The sequence below is a fragment of the Capra hircus genome, assembly GCF_001704415.2.
Source record: "Capra hircus breed San Clemente chromosome X unlocalized genomic scaffold, ASM170441v1, whole genome shotgun sequence".
In the NCBI taxonomy this organism is placed as follows: domain Eukaryota; kingdom Metazoa; phylum Chordata; class Mammalia; order Artiodactyla; family Bovidae; genus Capra; species Capra hircus.
In genome coordinates, this window is record NW_017189517.1 from 20,518,452 (window position 1) to 20,542,563 (window position 24,112).

The following is a 24,112-nucleotide window of genomic DNA, read 5'->3' on the forward strand; positions in this document are numbered from 1 at the left end:
GAGAAAAATTGGGACTATGTACAGTGACAGACATTAACTAGATTTATTGTGATGATCATTTTGCAATATATACAAATATTGCATCATTATGTTGCACACCTGAAGCTAACAGAATGTCAATTATACCTCAATAAATATGGTTCTTGAATATCATGTGCATTATTAATAGAACTAAAGATATTCTTTAAATAAGCAGATATTCCTGATATTTTCACACTCAAATTTAATTATTTAAATAATTTAAATGCATTATGTACACTACATGAAAAATTCCCAAAATGTCTCATTATTTCCTTCCAAGGGTAAGAAATTTTTAATATAATAATTCAAAGTTGATATCCCAGACATCAACAAACATGAACCTGCTACACCTATTATAAATAGCAAAGATATTATAAATTCATTCTCTATATTGTTTCTTCAGGTTTAATTGGCTTTTATCCAAAAAACAAATGCTTTACTTCTAGGAACAAAACCATCTCTGTGCTGTATGCATAATTTCTCTACAAATAGGGGTATTCTTTGAAATTATGAATTACTCTGGTTAAGAAAGGCAACTACATATTTTCTTCCTTTTACTGCTATAATAAATTATTCACTCCTGCTGAAGCTAATTTAAATGAATTTACAAAACGTAGGTCTTTTCTTCTTTTGGTACAGGGTAGAAAGAACAAAGGGAAAAAGATCTGAAGAGATTTCTGGCTCATTGCAGCATGCAGGTCCTTAAAGACCATTCATATCTTAAAGAAAGAAATGATAGACCGTGGAAATATCCTGTTATACCATGTCTTTGTGTGAAGTCTGTGGGGACTTAGGCAGATTTTGGAAACTGACAAATTTAAATACCACCAGACTGAAGAGACATTTAGATATAAATAGATTAGATAATGAGAGTCAATAATAGTCCTAATATTTCTAACAATGCCAATTGCAATGATTCTACCCAGGAGCTAATTTAGTCTAGTTATTTCTTGTTGGATTTACTTTTTAATGGGGGTGAGAGGAAGAAAATCTTCCACTGACTAGATTAAGGGTAGAGAGCAGTTAGGGTGACACCACTTTTGTGACCTCATAGACTGCAGCCTACCAGGCTCCTCCGTCCGTGGAATTTTCCAGGCAACAGTACTGGAGTGGGTTGCCATTTCCTTCTCCAGAGGATCTTCTTCCCAACCCAGGGATCAAACCCGGTTCTCCCGCATTGCAGGCAGACGCTTTACCATCTGAACCACCAGGGAAGCTTACACTGGTTTAGTCACTATCTTTGTTGCTCAGAAAATGATTTCCATGGTATTAGATTTCCATTCACATGGAGCCTGGAGAGTGGTAAAGATACCATGAACAATTAGCCCATCCACCTTTGAAAGATGAGGAGGTGAGAGTGTGGAACGAGAGTAAAACAACACTGTCAACACCTCAAAACCTACAGATATTTTCTCTTCCAGTTCCTTTCTCCCCATTTTCTGCTTCAAAAAGGTAGGGTTTGAGTCCAAGCTCAGACACATGCTATGTACTTAGCTCAGTGAGCTTCAGGAAATCACTTCATCATTTTGTGCCTCTATTTTATCCATAAAATGAGTTTAATGATCACTGCCTTACCCCATAGGATTGTTCTGAGTAACTAGATTATGGATGTGAAAATAATATACAAAATTTATAAATAGCATAAACTGAAAAGCACTGGATATACAGTGATGAATAAATATCAAATTATCCTTTTTCAATTATTCTCTTTTCCTCTTCCTGATAATAACTGGTCTTAAGATGGAGATGAGCTTTATTCTTTACACAAGTCCCCAGTTCTTAATTTTTTCAAAATAAGTGACTGAATGTGGCATATTAAAGAAGAGGACAAAAAGACAAGTTGCTACAAATGCTTTAGTCAATGACCTTCAATAGAAAAAAAAAATTCCTAATTTCCCAATTGAGAGAGAATCTCTCCATCTGTGATAATCTGGTTACCACCCTACTGACATGATTCTTATGGTAGCTCATTGATTCAATTAAGCCTCACCCAGGTACATTTTGGTGCTTAAACAATTAAATTTTTCTTAACTACTTTTGATGAAAATCTTTAATTAATAAACGGGGGTCACTTTTATGGACAGTTATTGTACTCTGCAGTACCATAGGGATGTTCCAGACATCAAAGTGTACATGACTTAAATTCACCACTTTTTACTAAATGCCTTCGTGATGGAATCCCAGTTAAGCTATTTCAAATCCTAAAAGAAAGTGCTGTGCTCAATATGTCAGCAAATTTGGAAAACTCAGCAGTGGCCACAGGACTGGAAAAGGTCAGTTTTCATTCCAATCCCAAAGAAAGGAAATGCCAAAGAATGCTCAAACTACTGCACAATTGCACTCATCACACACGCTAGCAAAGTAATGCTCAAAATTCTCCAAGCTAGGCTTCAGCAATACGTGAACCGTGACCTTCCAGATGTTCAAGCTGGTTTTAGAAAAGGGAGAGGAACCAGAGATCAAATTGCCAACATCTGTTGGATCGTCGAAAAAGCAAGAGAGTTCCAGAAAAACATCTATTTCTGCTTTATTGACTATGCCAAAGCCTTTGACTGTGTGGATCACAATAAACTGTGGAAAATTCTGAAAGAGATGGGAATACCAGACCACCTAACCTGCCTCCTGAGAAATCTGTATGCAGGTCAGGAAGCAACAGTTAGAACTGGACATGGAACAACAGACTGGTTCCAAATAGGAAAAGGAGTACGTCAAGGCTGTATACTGTCACCCTGATTATTTAACTTCTATGCAGAGTACATCATGAGAAACACTGGGCTGAAAAAAGTAAAAGCCCAAATCAAGATTGCTGGGAGAAATATCAATAACCTCAGATATGCAGATGACACCATCCTTATGGCAGAAAGTGAAGAGGAACTAAAAAGCCTCTTGATGAAAGTGAAAGAGGAGAGTGAAAAAGTTGGCTTAAAGCTCAACATTCACAAAGCGAAGATCATGGCATCTGGTCCCATCACTTCATGGCAAATAGACAGGGAAACAGTGGAAACAGTGGCTGACTTTATTTTTGGGGGCTCCAAAGTCACTGCAGATGGTGACTGCAGCCATGAAATTAAAAGATGCTTACTCCTTGGAAGGGAAGTTATGACCAACCTAGATAGCATATTAAAAAGTAGAGACATTAGTTTGCCAACAAAGGTCCGTCTCGTCAAGGCTATGGTTTTTCCAGTAGTCATGTATGGATGTGAGAGTTGGACTATAAAGAAAGCTGAGCGCCGAAGAATTGATGCTTTTGAAGTGTAGTGTTGGAGAAGACTCTTGAGAGTCCCTTGGACTGCAAGGAGATCCAACCAGTCCATTCTGAAGGAGATCAGTCCTGGGATTTCTTTGGAAGGACTGATGCTAAAGCTGAAACTCCAATACTTTGGCCACCTGATGCAAAGAGCTGACTCATTGGAAAAGACCCTGATGCTGGGAAAAATTGAGGGCAGGAGGAGAAGGGGACGACAGAGGATGAGATGGTTGGATGGCATCACCGACTCAATGGACATGAGTTTGAGTAAACTCTGGGAGTTGGTGATGGACAGGGAGGCCTGGCGTGCTGCAGTTCATGGGGTTGCAAAGAGTCGGACATGACTGTGTGACTGAACTGACCTGAACTGCCTACTAAAGCTACAAAACTGTCCTATATCTTTATATTATATCTTTATATTATATCCTTACATATAATTAGAATATATAATTATATTATATGGACTATCAGGGCCTTCAAGAGCTACTAAGATAACATAGATATTAATAATGAGAATAGTATTATTAATCAGACAATAATGACTGAAAGCATTAATGAACACTTACTTTTTGCCAGGTGAGTTCGATGCAATTTAACTGTATTAAGGGCTTCCCTGGTGGTTCAGACAGTAAAGAATCTGCCTGCAATGTGGGACACATGAGTTCGATCCCTGGGTCGGGAAGGTCCCCTGGAGAAGGGAAGGGCTACCCACTCTGGTGTTCTTGCCTGGAGAATTCCATGGATGGAGCAGCCTTGGCGGGCTATAGTCCATGGGATCACAGAGAGTCTGACATGACTGAGCGACTAACACAATTCATTTAACCCCAATGAAATCCCTTTCAGGTAGGTGCTATTATTATCCCCACTTTACAGATGAAATAGTTAAGGCACAGAGAGTTTAAGTATCTTATCCAGGGTCATGAAGCTAACAAACAGCAGAGCCAGGATTCATTATCAGGGCAGCTATATCCTACAGTTCAGACTCCAAATTTCTATGGAAACCACACAACCCAGAAAGTGAAGTAATGGCATAAGTATGGGTGGAAACTATTGCAGAACCTCAACATGAAGCCCAAGTTAGGGATTCAAGGGCACAAGGACCTCAGCCTCAAAGGGTGTAAAAAACCCTATACTCCTTGGAAGACACGGGTTATAGAAAAGCCTAGAAATGGATATTTGAAGCCAAAGAGAAAAATACGAACTGAGTCAAGGATGAGGTGAACCTCAAATGGATGTGTGGGATCAGGGAAGGGGAAGAAATCAAAGATGCCTCTGGGGTTTCTGGTTTGGAATGTTTGCAAAGGAATAATGATGGTCTAGGCAGGGTTGGATAGAGCCCTCCCCCAAATGATCAGATAGACGATTTGCAAATTTTTTTCCCATTTCATAGGTTTCCTTTTGCTCTCTACTGTATCCTTTGATCCACAAAAGTCTTTAAGTTTGATGTAGTCCCATGTATTTATTTTCGCTTCTGTTGTCTGCGCTTTGGTTGTTGTCTCTTTTTTATCATTCTTATAATTGCATGTGAATCCACAATTATCTCAAAATAAAAAGTGTACTTAAGAAACAGAAAAATAATATTCTTAACAGTTTAAGTGAAGATTAGCTAGTTTGATCCTTCATTTTATAGCTGTGAAAACCAGAGGTCATAAAGGTATATTTAATAAGACAGGGTAAATAACCCCACAAAACACTTTTTATTGGTAACATTATTAATCTCAAAGACATAATCTATATTTTATATAAGTGACAATCACCTCTTAGAGGATATTTTTAGAGTAGACAAAGGAATAAAGTAAATAGGCTAGCCAAAACTATCATTTATGATGACCCACTCTTAATCTTCTTCATTTGCAACATTTAAAAGAACTGCTTTATCAGGACATTTGATACATAGACTATTTATAGCACTAAAAATCTTATGCTTTTAGTGACTATATTAAAACCGGTAAAGGTTTGATCCTTTTTGCAAAAATTAAGAAACCTCAGCAACTAAAAATGTTCGTAACCTTACAAGGAGAAGGATACCATGCGGTACTATATTACTCTAAACAGACGTGGCTCCTTAAATGAGAAAAAAAAAATCTCCATACGCATTTTCAGTGATATCTGAGTAACAGCTTCTGAAGTTGTTCCTTTTAGAATTTTGCCATGGAAACCACAGCTTCTACAACTGCAGTCACTGCAGAAGTCACTCTTGTATCTATTACTTTAACTTGCTACCTTGCTTAAAACAGACACCTCAAGAGCATTTCATATTCTTTTGTAGAGGAACTAACTGCAATCCAGTAATGCCATGGAAGCCCTATTTTCTGAAAAAAACCCATCAGATTCTTGAAGTGTCAACCACAATCAATTTTGGGGGTGCCCAAACTAGTTTACCAAAAGCCAAGTGCACTTAAAACCAGAGAAAAGTGGGAATTCCCTGGCCGTCCAGTGGTTAGGACTCTGTACTTTTGGCATAGCCAAAAATAAAATAAATGTAAATAAGTGAAACAATAAGAAAACAAGGAAGTGTGTACACACACATATTAAAAAAAAGAAGAAGAAGAGGGGTGACGACACTGGAGCTTGCAAACCGAAGAGCAGCATAAGATTCACACCCCCACCCCCTGGAGGAGGGCACGGCGACCCGCTCCAGTGTTCCTGCCTGGAGAATCCCATGGACAGAGGAGCCTGGCGGGCTACAGTCCATGGGGTCACAAAGAGTCGGACACGACTGAGTGACTAATACTTCCACCTTCCCAGGTGAAGAGTCTTTTCTGTCTGATGCAAAAACGACAAAAGGAAAATGAACACAACAGAAAGCAGGATGCCAATTCTATCTTTCTGAATCAGTTTTTAGACTTTTATATATACTGACACCCATTACTCTTTGGATCCATTTAAAATGCTTAGTTCATCATCAACTTTTCATTTTTGCTGTATTTTAAAGATGACTAAGGGCTTCCCTGGTGGCTCAGTGGTAAAGAATCTGCCTGCAATGCAGGAAACTTTCAATCCCTGGGCAGGGAAGATCCCCTGGAGAAGGTAATGGCAACCCACTCCAGTATTCTTGCCTGGGAAATTCCATGGACAGAGGAGGCAGGTTATAGGCCATAGGGTCACAAAGAGTCAGAGCCAACTTAGTAACTAAACTACCACCACACTGAAAAGATGACTGAATGGCACATACTTGACTTACCTAAAAGAGGGAGTAAAACTGGGTAGTTGTACGGCATCACAAAGAGGTTTACACAAGTTAAAGTCGTACTGGCTTTTAAATAACCAAATGGATATCCAAGTTCATTGTATTTTCCACTGCTAGTAACAAATACCTGAAAAGATCATGAAGTAATGTACAGTTATGACAATAAGGATTTTATGTCAAACCAAACTCACAGCAATATGCTATACCAGCATCTCTGGCACAATTGTAATTTAAAAACGGGAATACTGCTTTCTCTATATTTATGTCAAAAAATAGAACGTTCAGATTGCAATTCTTTTATAAATTGTGTTAGGAAATGAAATAACCATTCGGAGACCACAGGCTGCAGCAACAATACCCCAATATTTACTTACTTAGCACAATGGAAAATTAGGCTGAAATACCACTAAGTGATACCAGCCATTAAAACAAATTGACTTCTCAAAAGAACAAGTGGTGACCAGAGTGGAGACTGTTGGGAAAATGGAGCATGGCCCCATGCCTAAAGCATGCAATTACAGAAACAAAGCCCATTTAAAGGAGTACGCTAACACTCCTTATGTGAACTACTATTAAGTTTTGCTCTACTTCCCTTTGATGCCCCATTTCCCTACCCATTTATTCATTTTTCATCCAATAAATATTTATTGAGGAGTCTATTACAAGGCAGGCACTGGTGCTAATTATTTTGAGACAATTATATTGAGCAAGGAGATGCTTTGGTTCAATCTGGAAGGCATTTTCTCTTGTAAATAATCCTGGTGGAACAAACATTCAATAAAAATGAGAACATTAATCTTTATTCCACATGACTAGGCATCTTATTCCTTATTCCTAATTTGATATATATGATATTGTCAGGTCCCATTCACCTGAGATGCTACTCTGGAGTCCTCTAGCTATCATGATTTCTCTGTTCCACATTCACTGTTTGGCCAAATCAGGACATTAGTATGTAATTTTATGGACCTAGACCTTTACCTTTCCTAACATCCTTCAGCAGGATATTGAAGACAGAAGTCAAACCCTGATGGTGAACAGAACCCACTTACTTTGCTAATTCTTGTTCAACCAGCAACATCACCTACCAGTTCACTGAATTCTTTCTATACTTAGCGGTAGCTCAAAATAAATCTTTCCTATGTAATGGATGCCTCCACAAAAATTGTGTTAAAACATGACTCATCTACTAGATTTCCTCTCTTAATTTGAACCTTAATAGAAACAGACAATTGTAATAAAACATGTTGGACCTGGGCTTCCCTGGTAGCTCAGCCAGTAAAGAATCTGCCTGCAATACAGGAGAACTGGGTTCCATCCCTGGGTTGGGGAGATCTGCTGGAGAAGGGAAAGGCTACCCACTCCAGTATTCTGGCCTGGAGAATTCCATGGACTATACAGTCCATGGGGTCACAGAGTTGGACACAACTGAGCGACTTTCACACACATTGGATTTCCTCCTGTTTCCTAAGTGTGTATAACAGAAAGGGGGGAAATCGTCATAAAGGATAAAAAAGTTACAGCCAGCAAGGATCATACCTATAACTCTTCTGCAAGGAGAAGCACTGTTTTTTTGTTCCTTGCTCACTCTCTTTCTGTCTTTATTTCCTCCCTTCCCACCCTCATACCTTCCTTCCTTCCCATAAGCCCATTGAGTTTTTCCAAATTCTTTATCACCTGCAGATTCACAGAATTTGGGGGTTCAAGGGGATCATTAGGGATCATCTAGTCTAGAGAAAGTGTCTGGTCCAAAAACCACATAGTTGGTGGGAAAGCTAGGGTTAGAATCCAGTTTCCATTATGACTTTACAAAATTTCCTGGCTCCTGGTTCATCTTATTCTTTTTCATTCCCACTAACTCATCGTATTAAACTACTCTAAACCAAAGTAACATAAGATGCCAGAGAAAGATGTATGGCATATTTAAGGGGTGCTGTAAGGATCAAGGACAGGATTTCTTAAGTTCCTTTGGAGAAGATTTACAAGGAAGATGCTATATAGAATAAAGGGTTTATTTGGGGGGAAAACTGTAATTTGTAATTTTATATGCTTGTATTCCAAAATGTTTTTCAATTCATAAATTCAAGCTTTTACCTTGATTTTTAACTTAGCATGCTCTCATCCCTATATCTACATTTCTAGCACATTTTGGTGTATTTTATTGAAATATAAACATACATTAAAAAATGCATGAATTATAAGTATACAGTTCAATCAATGTTCAAAAAATGCACGTATATGTGTCATCAGCACCTGGATCAAGAAATAGAACCTGACCAGAAAACCCTTTGTGTCTTTCTGGTCACCATTCTGTACCCCCTAGAGAAACCACTCTCCTGACTTTTAACAAAATAAAAGGGTGACCTTTTATGTCTGGCTTATTTCGCTCAGTATTATATTTATGAGATCACTCTGTTTCTTGCACTTTTACATCCTTACTTTACACCTGTTCCTTTTTTTCTACCCAGTTTTAGCATTTTTGTAGAATTTAAGTAGTTTAAAGACAACTAGTAGCAATGATTTCACATTTTAGGTTGAAACAGATGGTGGTCTGAAAGTGTCCCTTGCGTAAGTAAAACGTAACAATTACTGATTGCTGTAGTTTACAAATAGAACATTCTTACAGTGTAGGACTTCCTTATTATATTCAAATAAAATAGCTGTGATTACCACACATGGATTTTCACAAATTAAAATCCAAAGGTGAGTTTATTAACAAGTAAGCAAGCCCTCCTGGCTGAAGTATACCTCTTGGAAGAGTCAGTGTTGTACATCTGCCTATGCATCTCCTTCATCCAAGGAAAATCCATACCACACACACCAATGTGGTTTGTACTACAAGAAGAGTTTGATTACATAATACTAATACATAAAGTAATTTCAGGTTTATGTTTTTGTTTTGTTTTGTTTGTCAAAAATGTCTTGTACTGGGAATTCCCTGGCAGTCCAGTGGTTAGGGCTCTACATTTTTACTGAAGAGGGTGCAAGTTTGATCCCTGGTTGGGGACCTAAGATCCTGCAAGTCATGTGGTTTGACCAAAAAAACAAAACAAAACAAAACAAAAAAAACTTAGTCCAATCTGTCAAGTTCACAATAAGGACTGAGAACATTGCTTCATCTGCAGAAGCCATAGCTGAATAGAGTTACATCCTTTAGGTTAGGAATTCTTAACCTGGGGTCCCTGGATAGGCTTCAGGGGAGTCCCCAAATCCTCAAATATGTAGGTTTCATCAGGTTCCTTAAATGGCAATGTACTGTAGGCTAGTGATTCATATCAGCCTGAAGTTATTTGCTTAGCCATGTTGCTTACTTGATAGCATTTGTGAGAAACATTATTAATAGACTCAGCCCAACTATTCCCAGATTAACCTTTGAAAGTTCTTTAAACAAGTCCCAGATCTCCGAGTGGTTCCAGACATTTGGCTAACAACAAAGGGCAAGTACCTGCCAGCAAGTATGGGGAGACTTTCGTTCCAGGATGTACTGAGTTAAGGGTGAAGGTTCAAGTTCATATTTGTCAAAGGGAAGTTTGTCTATTACCATTGGCTCACAATCTATACAGGAGAACCTCACAATAGGATGAGATGTTCGTGGAGGCTAAAAAACAAGAGGGGAAAATACAATCTGTTATCAAGACAGTTGATATATCTGACAACTCTGAAATTCTTTTTAAGTCCTGGTTGGTCATTCATTTTTTAAAAAAAATTTTAATTGAAGGATAATTGCTTTACAGAATTTTGTGGTTTTCTGTCATACATCAACAAGAATCAGCCATAGTTACATGCAAGTCTTTTATGTTTTGTTAAACCATCGCTGAGATATAGATGGGCCGTTTTGAGAAAGATGGCTCTTGAGCTCTAAGTGTCATCAGTGGCAGAGGGGACTCAGATTCTTTTGCTCTACCATCTACTTGGCATTGGGAAGAAGAAAGGTAAATTATAACACTCATAATTACAGTTTTAGGAAAGTAAAAAAGAAAACTGCCTTGAATATTAAGAACCCGGAAATTCAGATCCACTTTGTGACATTCAAGGACTATCTTCCCTTCACTACTTTGTACTGTAAGGTTTCAGATAAGTCAGAAACTGCTAGGGAAGAGGAAATCCATGAAGCTTTCTAATGAGGTAATGACAGAGCTGGAGCCACTAACAAGCAAGACAAACAATTACAAAGGAATGGAAAAGGCAAGATAGAGACTGAAAATGGGCCCGTCACAACTCCAGGGCCTGGCTGAAATTTTCTTTGCAGCTGAATTTTTATAGCATTTCTCACACCCAAACACTTCCTGAACAGCTAGAGATGGGGATGCTCTTGGGTGGGCTGAAAGGCCCGTGTACCTGGGGTACCAGAGCAGATTGATGGAGCAGTCATTTTATTAACAGGTTTAGCTTGTGGGGATGGAGAGCACCAGTGAGAGAAATGTTGGCAGCAAAGGCAAATGGAGAGAGAAAGAGATAGGACAAGTCACAGGGTCAAGAGTGAGACATGGCTCTGCGTACTCTTGTTCAGAGATATGTAAGGCTGATGTGAATATGATAAAACATCTTCTTTTCTTTATAAAAGGGAAAAACATGCTAATTTGCCTTTATGGTTTACAAACCTACAAGAGGTTTTGGGGACTGAGAAAAATAGCCTTCCAATGTGCTTTTAAAGCTGGAGGATGGGACTACCCCTGGTGGTTGAGTGGTTGGGTCTCTGCACTTCCAATGTGGAGGCCATGGGTTTGGTCCCTGGTTGGGGAACTAGGATCCCACATGCCCTGTCATGTGGCCAAAATTTAAAAAGAAAGAAAGAAAAAGAAAAAAACCTGGAGGAATGGTAACACGAGCTATGTGAGTTATCTGGAATTTCTTCAATTCTGTTTTTTCCCCTGATTTTAATTTTAATTAAACTTGTGAAATATTTCTGACTTATTAGATTGAAATCTAAAAAAGACATGAGTGAAACCCTGTCACCAGCAATAATGATGCAGATTTGTAACTAAAACATTCACTCTGGGGTTTGAAGGAGCTGAGAGTAACTGGGCTCTGAGGTTTGACAACCATGCCACCTCAGTGTCCTGAGGGACAGACGAGGAGATGGAGCCTCACCCACTGCAGGGACTGAGGATGGCTCTTCAGTCGTATATTCTGGCCTTCCATGGGCACCTCTGAAAAAAATGCAGGAACCTCAAAATAGCAATCAGGAGAAAAATCCAGTTCATGTCAGAAATGTCTAAAATTATAGATTGGCTGAATCTGGAAGGTAGCGGAAAAGCAGTGACCTTTTTGTGCCTCTTTCCCCGCCCCACCCCTAGCAAGGATTGTTGTTGCCTTTAGTCACTAAGTCATGTACAACTCTTTGTCACTCCATGAACTGTAGTCTGCCAGGCTTCCCTGTCCATGGTATTTTCCAGACCAGAATTCTGCAGTGGATTGCCATTTTCTTCTCCAGGGGATCTTCTGAACTCAGAGACTGAACCCATGTTTCCTGCATTGGCAGGCGAATTTTTTGCCACTGAGACACCTGGGTGCCCCAAGGATTGCTCTGGCCTTTTTATATTGGCTGGGAGGAGAGAGGAGGATGAAAGAGAGAATAGGTTTCATATGGAGCAACTACAATATCAAACCCTGTTCCACCAAATATAGTGAACAAAAAGATAAATCTTGGCTTAGAGATAATTTTTAAAATATTGCTTAGTTACTCATCATTCAAAGACTCTTGAGAGTCCCTTGGACTGCAAGGAGATCCAAGCAATCCATCCTAAAGGAAATCAGTCCTGAATATTCATTGGAAGGACTGATGCTGAAGCTGAAACTCCAATACTTTGGCCACCTCATGCGAAGAACTGACTCATTGGAAAAGACCCTGATGCTGGGAAAGATTGAAGGCGGGAGAGAAGGGGACGACAGAGGATGAGATGGTTGGATGGTATCACTGACTCAATGGACATGAGTTTGAGTAAACTCTGGGAGTTGGTGATAGACAGGGAGGCCTGGCGTGCTGCAGTCCATGGGATTGCGAAGAGTCAGACACGACTGAGCAACTGAACTGAACTGAACTGAAAAGTACACTGCCAAGGAACTCAAGTCCACTGACTATAAAAATACTGAAAAGTAGGCCCACAAAGTCCCACTACATGGCCAATGGCTCCCTCAGAGAATGAATGAATCTCTGCTTTGAATACGTTTCTAGAACCTATACACAGTGTAAACTAAGCTCCAATTTCCCAAGGATGTACAAGGAAATCAATGCCTGCCCTTTTTACATTGTGTTTACCACAGAAATCCAGTCAGCGGCTCTGAAATAAAAACCAAGCCACAGATTGCAACAGCATCAAAAATAACAATATTTTAAAATCTAAAGAGGGTAGATTAAGTGGTAAATGCAACTGAAAGAAAGAATGCCCTAACAGAAAGGAAGTCCTCTCTTTCTTTTAGTTATAAGCTAGACTTTCCAGTAAGTGATAGAAGGCACAGCTTAAAAGTTTACAAGCTATTTTAAACGGTTCTCTGTAACCTAAGTCTGTCAGGCACAGCATGCGGGATGAAAATTGAAAATCCAGAATGATGTTTACCTTTTTGTTTTATGACACTTACTAGTGAAGGTAAATTCTGATCTGGCCAAAAAGATTCTGGAATTGGCCAATGTCCAACAGGAACACCAGTCTTAGAGTTAGGCCGCACATAAATGAGCTTATGACAACTATGCCATGGCTGAGCAGCAAATGAATTGCTTGGCCTGGATGAATCCATAAGTCCATCTGAAAATTAAGCAAAAGACAGAATAAGCCATGAATTTCTTTGTACAGCCACTGATCTCCTTGTACAGATTTTTCAGTTGAAAGCAAAGTACAAAACAAGACCAAAACAGTGATTCATGAAAGATGGAAGAAAAAAAGTGACTCCACTAGACTTTCTAAATGTGCTCTCGAGCTACTCTTTTCTGTTTTTGTTCTGTTTTTACTATTATTATTTTTATTGGAGTACAGTTGCTTTACAATTGCAACTCTTTTCATCATCTAATCCAACCCCTCTAATCTGACATCCCATACCCTTCTTCCTTAACTATAACCAAAATAGGTAGTTATATGGAAAACTGTCATAAAGTTAGTTTTAAATTTTCTGAGATTTGACACAAATTAAACACACTAAACCACAACAGAGATTTTTTCAAATTAGGCATATGAAAATTGTTCATTCCCTGGTATAGTTTCACATGTTTGGAATCTGACAGAATAAGTCATAAACTCCATTTAGATTTTTTTTTCTATTTTCAACTAGATTTAAAAAAAGTATTCTTTCCTAAACAATTAGACCCAATGACCACAAAGGCAAATTCACTAGAAGGTAGAAGGAATGATGACAATACAATCAATCTATGTATATAGTTGGGGAGGAAACACAAAGTGAATGCCTCAAGTTTATAAGGGGTACTTCATTCTAGTTTCCTTCTTCACCCATATTAAAATCCCATGGAAACTGGGCATCATATACTGCTGAATAATAGACCCTGAATGTATTTTAATTATTTGAGCTAGCATATTTCATTTGCCCCCTGAAAACAGGGCAAGGCAGAGTTACATAACCTTTAATGTTATGATTCATTAGTCTAAATTATAATTGTAAAAATACATGATAATGATTTGAGTCTCATATTTTTCTTAAATTACATATCATTTGATTTACTTATTTAAGCATTACTTTAAACAAGTAATTACTTTAGAGCAGGGGATTTACTGAGGTCCATGGAACTATAGAGAATGCATATAATGGCTTCAGGGAACCAAAAGATCCCCCCAGTTTACAGTTCTGGGGATGTGGATTTTTCTGAGGAGAAAATTCTTAGCTTTCATCAGAATCTCAAACGTTAAGAACTCTGGACAAAGGGGAAATGGAGCTAGAAAGAATGTTTGAGCTATTTATATGGCACGATTTAACTGGTTTTCAGTAGGAAAGTTCCCAGTTCATGGGAAGGTAATGAACACAAACTTATGGACTTGAGTGGTCTATCATTACCAACACAACGTGTCCTTCCTTTACAATTAATTACTTTGAAATAAGCTATGAGGCCTCAGTCTTCTACAGCAGGTGTTTCTTAAGGTATTTAACATTTATTATTTTATTTCTGAATGGACTTTAAAGTCATCTTTTATGTTTCCCAAAAATCCTGTTAAAATTTTTTAGATCAAAGTACATGAAATATATATATATATATACTTATATTTATTTGAGAAGTGATACCTTCACACTATCCATTCTTCCCAGTCAAGCACATGGTACATCTCCGTTTAATATAGACTTTTTTGTTTCTCTTGGTAGAGTTCTATAAATTTAGTCATAGAAGTCCTAGGCCATCTCTATATATGTTTTTTAAAACTTGTATTTTAATTGGAGGATAATTGCTTTACAACGCTGTATTTGTTTCTACTGTACAACCACGTGAATCAGCCATAAGTATACACCTGTTCCCTCCCTCTTGAACCTCTCTCCAACCCCCCACCCCAGCCCGCCCCTTATGGGTCATCACGGAGCACGGAGCTGAGCTCCCTCTGCTCTGCAGCAGCTTCCCCTCAGCTATGTATTCCATGCATGGTAGCGTATATATGGCAGTGCCATGCTCTCACTTCATCCCACCCTCCCCTTCCCACCCTGTGTGCACAAGTCCATTATCTATGTCTACAGTAGGTATTTTTAAATTGGAGTCCAAGAACCCCTGAAATGAAATACAAAATTATGTGTGCATGTGTTGTCCATGTGCATTTTTCTGGAGAGAGGGGTCTCTATTTTTCCACTAGCTTCTTAAAGGGTTTTAGAGACTAAAACGCAAAAAATTCAGGAAGCATAGGATCCACTGCCTCCGCGAGAAATGTGTCTTTCTGCCCCTTTGCACTTACCCCTTTGCTTCTCCAGGCAGCTGCCACTAATTGTGGCCACAACAATGAAAATGCATGAATCAGATCAGACAAGCACTGTGGTGACGATGGAGTCTAGGTGCACACGGGCATGTGCGCTGTGCGTGAGCCAGCAGGAATGAAGACAAGCGACGGCCTGGGCCACAGCTCCGAGTGAAGTCGCTCAGTCGTGTCCGACTCTTTGCGACCCCATGGGCTGTAGCCTACCAGGCTCCCCAGTCCATGGGATTCTCCAGGCAAGAGTACTGGAATGGGTTGCCATTTCCTTCTCCAGGGGATCTTCCCCACCCAGGGATCGAACCCGGGTCTCCCACATTGCGGGCAGCTGCTTTACTGTCTGAGCCACCAGGGAAGCCCAGAGCTCTGAGGGAGCCATGCAATGGGGTATGATTTCCTTTCCCAATACAAAAGTATCTCTGCTTTCGTATTTTGAGATGAAGTTTCTATAAAATCTCATTTGAAGACAAAAGGTTCTGCAGTTAATAAATGGCCAAGAGGGACTTCCCTTGCAGTTCAGTGGTTAAGACTCTGCCCTTCCACTGCAGGGGCCCAGGTTCCATCCCTGATCAAGGAACTAAGATCCCACAAGCCACGTGGAGCCCTCCCCGACTTACCCCCTCCCCCAAGAAAGAACAGTGGCCAGGAAAATACTGGTGTAGGAATACTAGCAGGTCCTGGCTAAACATTCACAACCTCTTGCTGATGTGTGGTAACAAATATGGATTTCATCAAGATAGTTTGACACATTGGTGCTCACAAGACCAAAACCATATGGCTGGTTAAGTGGCACTCTGTCGTGAATCTCCAGCTATTTCATGACTAGAGAAGTGAAGAAGTCAGTGTCATCCTAACACTAGGACCAGAAATATGAAATGAGCAGGGAAAGGGAAGAATGTTCTGAGGAAGAATTGACATTGAATTAAAGCTAGAAAGGTAGCCACAGGCAATGGATGAATGGCAGTTGTTTGGATGGATGTCTGTAACCACTTGAATGTGGGTGGCTAGTGAAGACAGTATCTTTTGCGATTAGTTCGATGTTTTCTCAGTCTCAGATTGCTCTCCTATGTAACATTTTAAGGTTAAAAGAAAAAAAGGTGATCTACTGTACCTTCTCCAATAGGAAGTGGATCTGGTCCTGTTTTTTCAAAGTTAATAACTACACCACTCTGAACTTTTTGAACTAAAGATTCTAAACATTGATTCAACATTCTTTGTGTTCTAACACAGTAGGAGCGACCTAAACCAGAAGGAAAAACAAATAGTACAAGGTTGATCAAATAAAATACTACTTAACAATCTAAGCATTTGAAATCCTAAAATACAACTCAAAATAATCAAAACTATGAGCCACCAGGGAAGCTCACACTGGCAGCAAACCTCACACTAATGATGAGCTTAAGCAGCAGAGTTAAAAGATACAGAAGGGGAAAAAGTAAAGCTAGGATATGGCATTTACGGAAAGTGGTACTCTGCTGCCCTGAATTCTTCCCTTTAGAAATAGTAGATATCCGCCAGTACCTCCTGTGACTTCACACATCTGTGTGATGGCAGATTCATCAGTTGGTACACTCCCTATCTGCTCTGGTTCAGTAGAAGCCAATCCAGGCAAACGCAACACCAGGGCAAACAACCTTTGATCCCAACGAAAAGGTTCTTTAGTTAGTTCACTTCCAGGCAGAGGAGAATTCAAAGGCAGATGAAGCTGATAAGGCAAAATTGGAAAAGTTTCATCATAACAACTCATACGAAAATGAAGACAATTCAAGAGTTAAAGGGTTCACTTTTCTTTGATGCTGTCAATAAAATGAGGCAATCTTTCAAGGATTCCCCAAGATGGAACATTTGATTAAATTTATTTTTAACTGGGAATGTATGCCTCCCACGTGCAGAAATAGCTGCATGTTCTCTGCCATTTAAACGAAATTTTTTAAAAAAATGAAATCTCACCTCTTCTTGAACACCAGAAGTACTTGTTAACTTGTTTCCATCTGTGATGGTAATTAAAATAGATGGTTCTAAAAAAAATGGATTTCGTCCCTAAAATACATTTAAAAAGTATTAGAGCTATGTAAAGTAATACAACTGTATTTCAATTTTTACATTTATCTTGCCTATGATCTCTCAAGTGTGTGATAAAATTTGCCTGGATAAATAAGAAGGAAAAGATTAGGGACTGAAGTGGGTGGGGATCAAAATAACAATCTCTGCAGAGGTAACATTCAGAATAAACTGAGGAATTCTTATAATTCAGGAACCTCTCAAACTATAACATCCAAATCCCCTCCGCCCCCGCTCTGCTTTCTAGGTAACCATGAAAGATATTAAAGACATTACAATGGCAGCATCATCCACACCCATGATTCCATTCAGAATCTTGGCACAGAAAGGGGGATATAATGACTTATATTTGTAACCTGGACGTGACTCTGGTTATTGTGAGCAGTTTATACAGTAGAAAAGTGCAATGATAGCTGCAGCAAATGCTATTCTGCCTTCCTCTTATGATAGAGCTTTTTCATTGACTTGGGAGGGATGAGGGACTTAGGACTCCGAAAATTTCTCTTCAACTGTCTTGTTCCAATATTTTTCAACAATTTATTCATCCCGTTATAACTGATGATCTGATGGGTAGGCAATTTTAACTATTTTATGGTCAAAGCACATAAAAGACTCTACATAAAGGATTTTTGTTATAGTATATATTTAAACTACACATGGACCTCCTTTTGGATGTTATGAAAAGGAGCAGAAAACTTGGTTGCCATGCCCAATTTTAAATTCTTACCCCAAGTCACCAAAATAAATTAGCTATACTCACTCAAAGAATTTTTTACCTGTCCATAATTGTCTATTCCAGATATTAATCTATTGAGATTTAACAAATCAAATGAGGATCTTAGAGCCTGACCAAGAGTAGTCAGTCCAGAAGCCTGAAGATTTTTTAGTTCACTCATGAATGTTGCGTGATTTTCCTTCCAACCAGCCTGAAAGCCAAACATTTACAAAAAATTCCCAATTACACAATGAACAATATATAAAATGCAAACAACCACTAAATAACAAGTATCAAACCTCTAACAAATCAATAATTTCTTGTGCGCATGTGTGTGCTTAGTTGCTCAGTTGTCTGACTCTTTGCGACCCCATGGACTGTAGGTCCCCAGGCTCCTCAGTCCATAGAATTCTCCAGGCAAAAATACTGGAGTGGGTTGCCATTTCCTTCTCCAGGGGATCTTCCCAACCCAGGGACCAAACCCACATCTCCTGCATTGCAGGCAGATTCTTTACCCACTGAGCCATTGGGGAAGCCCGATAGTTCATTAAGTATATTATATTCTATATATTGACTGATCAAATGGAACTAAAGCAAGCAACCAGTTTGAGAAAGATCTGCCACCCTTAATGATCAAGAGCAAAGATGCAAACAGTGAATTCAGTCCATTATGGCTGGTGGGCTTTGGCTCAAGAAGTCTACTAGTTTTCTATTCAGGCTCAATCAAATCTACCAAAACACCACAGTATTTACTTTAGTTTGACACTGAGGATGAACAAGGAATAAGGGGGAGAAGAAGGAGTTATTTTTTTTTAATGCATCATCCTTGATACAATCAACTATTATGAGCATCTGACCTACCTGAGCTTTTCTAACCAAGATAATTCTTCCCAAACAATACTTTCACTTTAAACAAAAGTATAAGGAGAATTATAGGAATGGAGTCACAAGTATCTGGAGACAACCTGTCTGGCATCTTTAAGCATTCAGAAAGCCCCAAATCTAGAGTAAGGGAGAAAGAAAAGAAACAAAAACATTTGGCAAAGAAGCAGCATAGCCTAGGCATCCCTAGCTGGTACGAACAGTAGCAGAGAACCAAAAACTCAAGGTCAACAGCCAATACGCTGTGGTTGAATGGTTTGGAATAAAAGGAAAGGACCACATTGACTGGTCAGCAACGTGGCTATAAAAACGAAGCAGCACGAAATGCCAAGAAGAGAAGCAAAAAGAAGATGGCAGCTAACAGGTCACAAAGGAGTAGACCAGCAAGGTAGAGGGCAGGCAGCACAGCTTGGCAACCCGGTGGGACAAAGGGTAACTGCCCTAAGGGCAGTCGTGTAATATGCTGAAAGCTGAAGTCATGCCCACCAGATCAGTGCAGCTGGAGGTGGAAAGCCAGAGCAAAGAATGCAAAACTAAATGAAATGATTGAAGTTTCATATTTAGCTAAAGACCATTATCCATACAAGTAGAGCAAACATTATCTTTTCTAGTTTTATAGCCTTCTAAAGCAATCTGGGTCAGAATGACTGAGAGGCAGAAGAGATTGCCTGTACCCTGCTATGAAGTATCTGCATAACCTTGAGCAACTTTGTTGGCTCTTAGGACCTACACTTCATTATCTGAAAATGAAGAGATTTAGATAAACAGGGATATTGTGTGAGGCTGTGTATGTTACAGCCCTGGAGAGCCATTCAAACGAGAATGGTGTCCCCTAGCTTTGAACAGTACCCAATCTTCATAACCATTCAAGGTGAAGGTGATCCTTATTTAAGATCCTTTCCTGTCCAACAGTCTGGATTCTGTGAAGTTAAAAATGTGCATTGTATGTGTGTTTCCTAACATACACTATAAGTCAAAGCATCTAAAGGTAAAATCTTTCCATGTATTCCTTTGGCCCAAGGAATATCTTATCAGTTTACTTAAAAGCAAGGATTATTATTTCAACTGTCCTCATCAAATACTTAGAAATATCAGATGATTATAAATCACACTGAATTAAAAACTTATTCTTTGAAGTAGAAGAGAAGGTCTACAGCTGGGGGTGGGGGAGAGGGATAGTATCAATTCTTTCCTTTATTTATCCAACCAATTTTTATGGACCAACTATGCTATGCTGGAGATATTGAAAGGAATTAGCCCTTGATGAGTTCAAGCAGCAAAGGAATAAGAAATGCAGTTATGGGGACGGAAAGAACAGATAACCAGGGAGTTAGGAAAGCCTGTCACAGAAGATTGGGCATTTGAAGAAGTCTAATGGCAGGAGACTTGGAGAAGGAAATGGCAACCCACTCCAGTAGTCTTGCCTGGAGAATCCCATGGACAAAGGAGCCTGGTGGGCTACAGTCCATGGGGTCCCAAAGCGTTGGACACGACTGAGCGACTAACACACACACCCAATGGCAGGAAAAGATCACGGGATCCCTACGCTGATGTGAGGAGTGGAGGGGGCAGTCCAAAGGAAGAGAACAGAGAGTTTATAAAAGGCTAGGGCTTCCTGGGGAGCCACAAGTAATTTGATTATCATCGCTCTGGGTACACGGTGGGAGGCAAAGCTGATAAGCTGGGCTCTGACTGTAATGTGCTTTGTACATTGTGCTCAGTACTTTGGATTTTATCTGTCGGCCCTAGGAATGACTTGAAGTTTTTATTAGGGGAGTGGCATGATCATATCTGTATTTTAGCAAGATCATTCTCTTGGGAGTTGGAGAATAAATTGTGGGGTGGAGGGGAAGCTGACGCTTGAGGTAGGGAAACGGGTTTGGGGAATGTTGCAATAACCTACAAGAAATGTGATGAAAGCCTGAGGGAGGGCAGTGGAGATGGAGAGGAGGCTGCAGATTAAAGAAGTATTTCAGAGGTGGGTGGAGTCAGAAGGATTTAGTAGCTAATTAGGGGGATGCATGAGGGATAAAAAGGGTCATACATTAGGCTGAGTTTTCTGGCTTGGGCAAACCTGTGAATGGTGGGGTCTTTCACCCAGAAGCCACTTTATAGACTTTTTTTTTTCCAGAATGACTTCATTTAGCAATCTAACTTCTACACTGCAATCTTAGTTCTATCTGCAGTGAGTGTTGAATTTCTGAGAGGCACCAGATAATTCAAGGCACAACTAAAGAAAAAATAGTGAACTATTTAATCTGGTAAAGGGTTGGGATAAGGTTTGAGTACCATCTAGGCAAGCACCCTATAACTCATCAGTGTTTCAAATATTGTGTACAAATTGTCACTAATCCACCTGTCAGAATAATTGCTCCTTAAAATTTCCTTTATCATATGAGTTGAAAACGTTTTACAAATTGAAATGAATCACTACACCTGAATGAATCACTGGCATTCAATTTTTAGGCCAATTCCAATCCTTTGCAATGAATTAGATAATACACGAGATTTGAATGCTAGGGCTGTCTCAGTGCTAAAAGTGTATGGACTATACTTACTACCCAAAACAATAAACTTCCTGGTAGCAGTTTAGTTTCTTCTAGAGAAGAATTAATGCCCCTAAATCCAGTCCTCAGAATGCTGAAGGGGAAAAAAGGCCTAAAGAGGAATTTAAATATCTGGAGAGTCTTATTAATGTGAAAAATTCTTCCCAAAAGATAATTATTTAGAGCCAGTGGGAGAAAGTAGATGTTTATATTCTTCAGTCACTGCTTGTAGTTGATTTTTTCATAAATGAATTTAGGACAGCTCGTTGTTCTTAATAAAGTCTTTTATTTCAAATTACTCCAAAGATATCCTACTTTTATGTCAGTAAAACCTTTCTTTTTTATAACTTCTTGTTTTATATTGGAGTATAGCTGATTACCAATGTTGTGATAGTTTCAGGTGGACAGCAAAGAGACTCAGCCATACATATACATGTACACATACATGTATTCAATCTCCCACAGTAAAGCCTTTACTTTTGACAATAATTTTCATATTTTTTATGGAGCTTTACAGCTTACAAAGCACTTTCACACTTCACATTTGCCTAAGACAATCCTATAAAATAAGGATGGTATTACCGTCCCTATTTTGTTTTCATAAACCAGGAGGAAGTAAGATGTGGGTATGTCTTGTTTGGGGAGTGGGGACAGTCAGAGAGGCACAGTCTGGAGTTGCACCATTCAGCCACACGGGGCCACTGAGAACTTGAAACATGGCCAGTCTGACTAGAGATTACTTTTTAACGTGGCTACTAGAAAATCTGAACTGCTGTGGATGGCTGGCATTAAATACCTATTGGGTAGAGAGGATCTAGAGGGAGCTGAAGGTCAGGCAGGAGAACTTGGCCTTGCATTGGCAGAAAATAGACTCATTACAGATTCCAAGGCAGGGGGAGACAGGATCAAACAGCATCTCAGGAAGGTCAGTCTGGCAGTGAATTATAGGATAGACTGAAGAAGAAGAAGCTGTGGCTAGGAAAAAGAAGCTAGGAGGTTTGAATAGGCATCCAGGTCTGAGGGAATCAGGGTCTGAATTAGGACAGAAATGAAGAGAAAGGGGTTAATTGAGAAACATTTGAACCACCAAGACAGGACTTGGTGACAGACAGACAATAGGCCTAAAGGAGGCAGAGTAAAAGATGATTACAAAACTTCTAACCTGAGAGAACTGAAGAATAGATGTTTAGGAAAAAGGAGTAAGCTGGAGTGGGGGGAATTCTAAACTAAGACTTTGCTGTCTTCACAGATCAAGTTTTTAAAGTCCCCCAGAAGTAAAATGAGGATAATGATATGACAATAAATAATAATCACAGGCAATATTTATCAGTGCCTATGTGTCAGGAACTCGCTTATGCTAAACAGAATATTTCATATGTATCCTTCTCATCTGAGCCTCATAACCACCCTGCGAAGTGGGTACTATTATTATTTCCCATTTAATAGATGAGCACACTGAGGCTCAGAGAGGATAAGCATCTTGTCTAGGTCAAAACAACTAGTAAATGACACAGCCAGGATTTGAACCCAGGTAGCCTAACTGTGGGCTTCCCTAGTGGCTCAGACGGTAAAGAATACACCTGCAATGTGGGAGACCTGGGTTCGATCCCAGGGTTGGGGAGATCCCCTGGAGGAGGGCATGGCAACCCGTTCCAGCATTCTTGCCTGGAGAATCCCATGGACAGAGGAGCCTGGCGGGCTGCGGTCCACGGGGCCCCAAAGCGCTGGACACGACTGAGTGACTAAGCACAGCACAGCACACAGCACAGCCTAACTGTAGACCCACCAATGCAAACCATTCTACTAGAGACTCTTCTACATGTTCCATATAGGCAACCCAGAGACATGTCTTGTTATACTAGCTTAAACGTTCATAAGTTTAATAGAATTTCCAAATTTCATTTAAGCCTACTTTCCCTGATGTCAGAATGCAGAACAGTTGGGTGTGGGGAGCAGTGAAGACCCTGCTCCAGTGAAGACCCTGGTCCAATCCTGACCATAATTAACTAGCAAAACAAGTGGTCCAGAGTAAACCGTTTACCCCTTACTGGAGCTGTTTCCTCATTTAAGCAATGAAACATTGAAAACCAATTCTAAGATCCTTTTCAGCCTTTATATTCTATTATTCCATACCTTGTATTCATCCTTTATATAAGTTTGACTTACAGGGACTTCCCTGATGGTCCAGTGGTTAAGACTCTGTGCTCCCAATGCAGGGGGCATGGGTTCGATCTGTGGTCAGGAAGTTAAGATCCCACACGCTGCAGCGCACAGCCAAAAATAAATAAATAAATAAAATAGCCCCCAGTCACTCTCTACTAGTGACCTTGTTAAAAAAAAATCTGAATTACAGAAAGAAAAATGCCTCATATCTTAATAAAAATGCTAATTCAGGCCTGGTTTAAATGTGTATAGCCAACTAAAGACATCTTTGAATGTCAGCAGAAATAGCATGGGCCTTTTACTCTATCAGTGACTTGGGTTCTCCCCAAAGCTCTACAGACTATCCCACTAGTTGTTTATTCCCCACTAATATCAGCACAGAAAGGAAAGAGTTTG

General features: G+C 39.5%; 1 protein-coding gene across 4 annotated transcripts in view; it reads right to left on the minus strand.

Annotated features, from left to right (window-relative positions):
* The window catches only part of LOC102169654 (integrator complex subunit 6-like), a 55,794-nt gene that overhangs the window by 13,602 nt on the left and 18,080 nt on the right, over positions 1 to 24,112 (minus strand). For all 4 annotated transcript variants that reach the window (XM_018044219.1, XM_018044220.1, XM_018044221.1 and 1 more), the window contains 7 exons: positions 18,187 to 18,336; positions 17,300 to 17,389; positions 16,871 to 17,054; positions 16,461 to 16,589; positions 13,038 to 13,201; positions 9,904 to 10,056; positions 6,453 to 6,585 (listed from right to left, as the gene is read on the minus strand). In XM_018044219.1, coding sequence (XP_017899708.1) covers positions 6,453 to 6,585; positions 9,904 to 10,056; positions 13,038 to 13,201; positions 16,461 to 16,589; positions 16,871 to 17,054; positions 17,300 to 17,389; positions 18,187 to 18,336 — 1,003 coding nt within the window. The remainder of the gene's footprint in view (positions 1 to 6,452; positions 6,586 to 9,903; positions 10,057 to 13,037; positions 13,202 to 16,460; positions 16,590 to 16,870; positions 17,055 to 17,299; positions 17,390 to 18,186; positions 18,337 to 24,112) is intronic.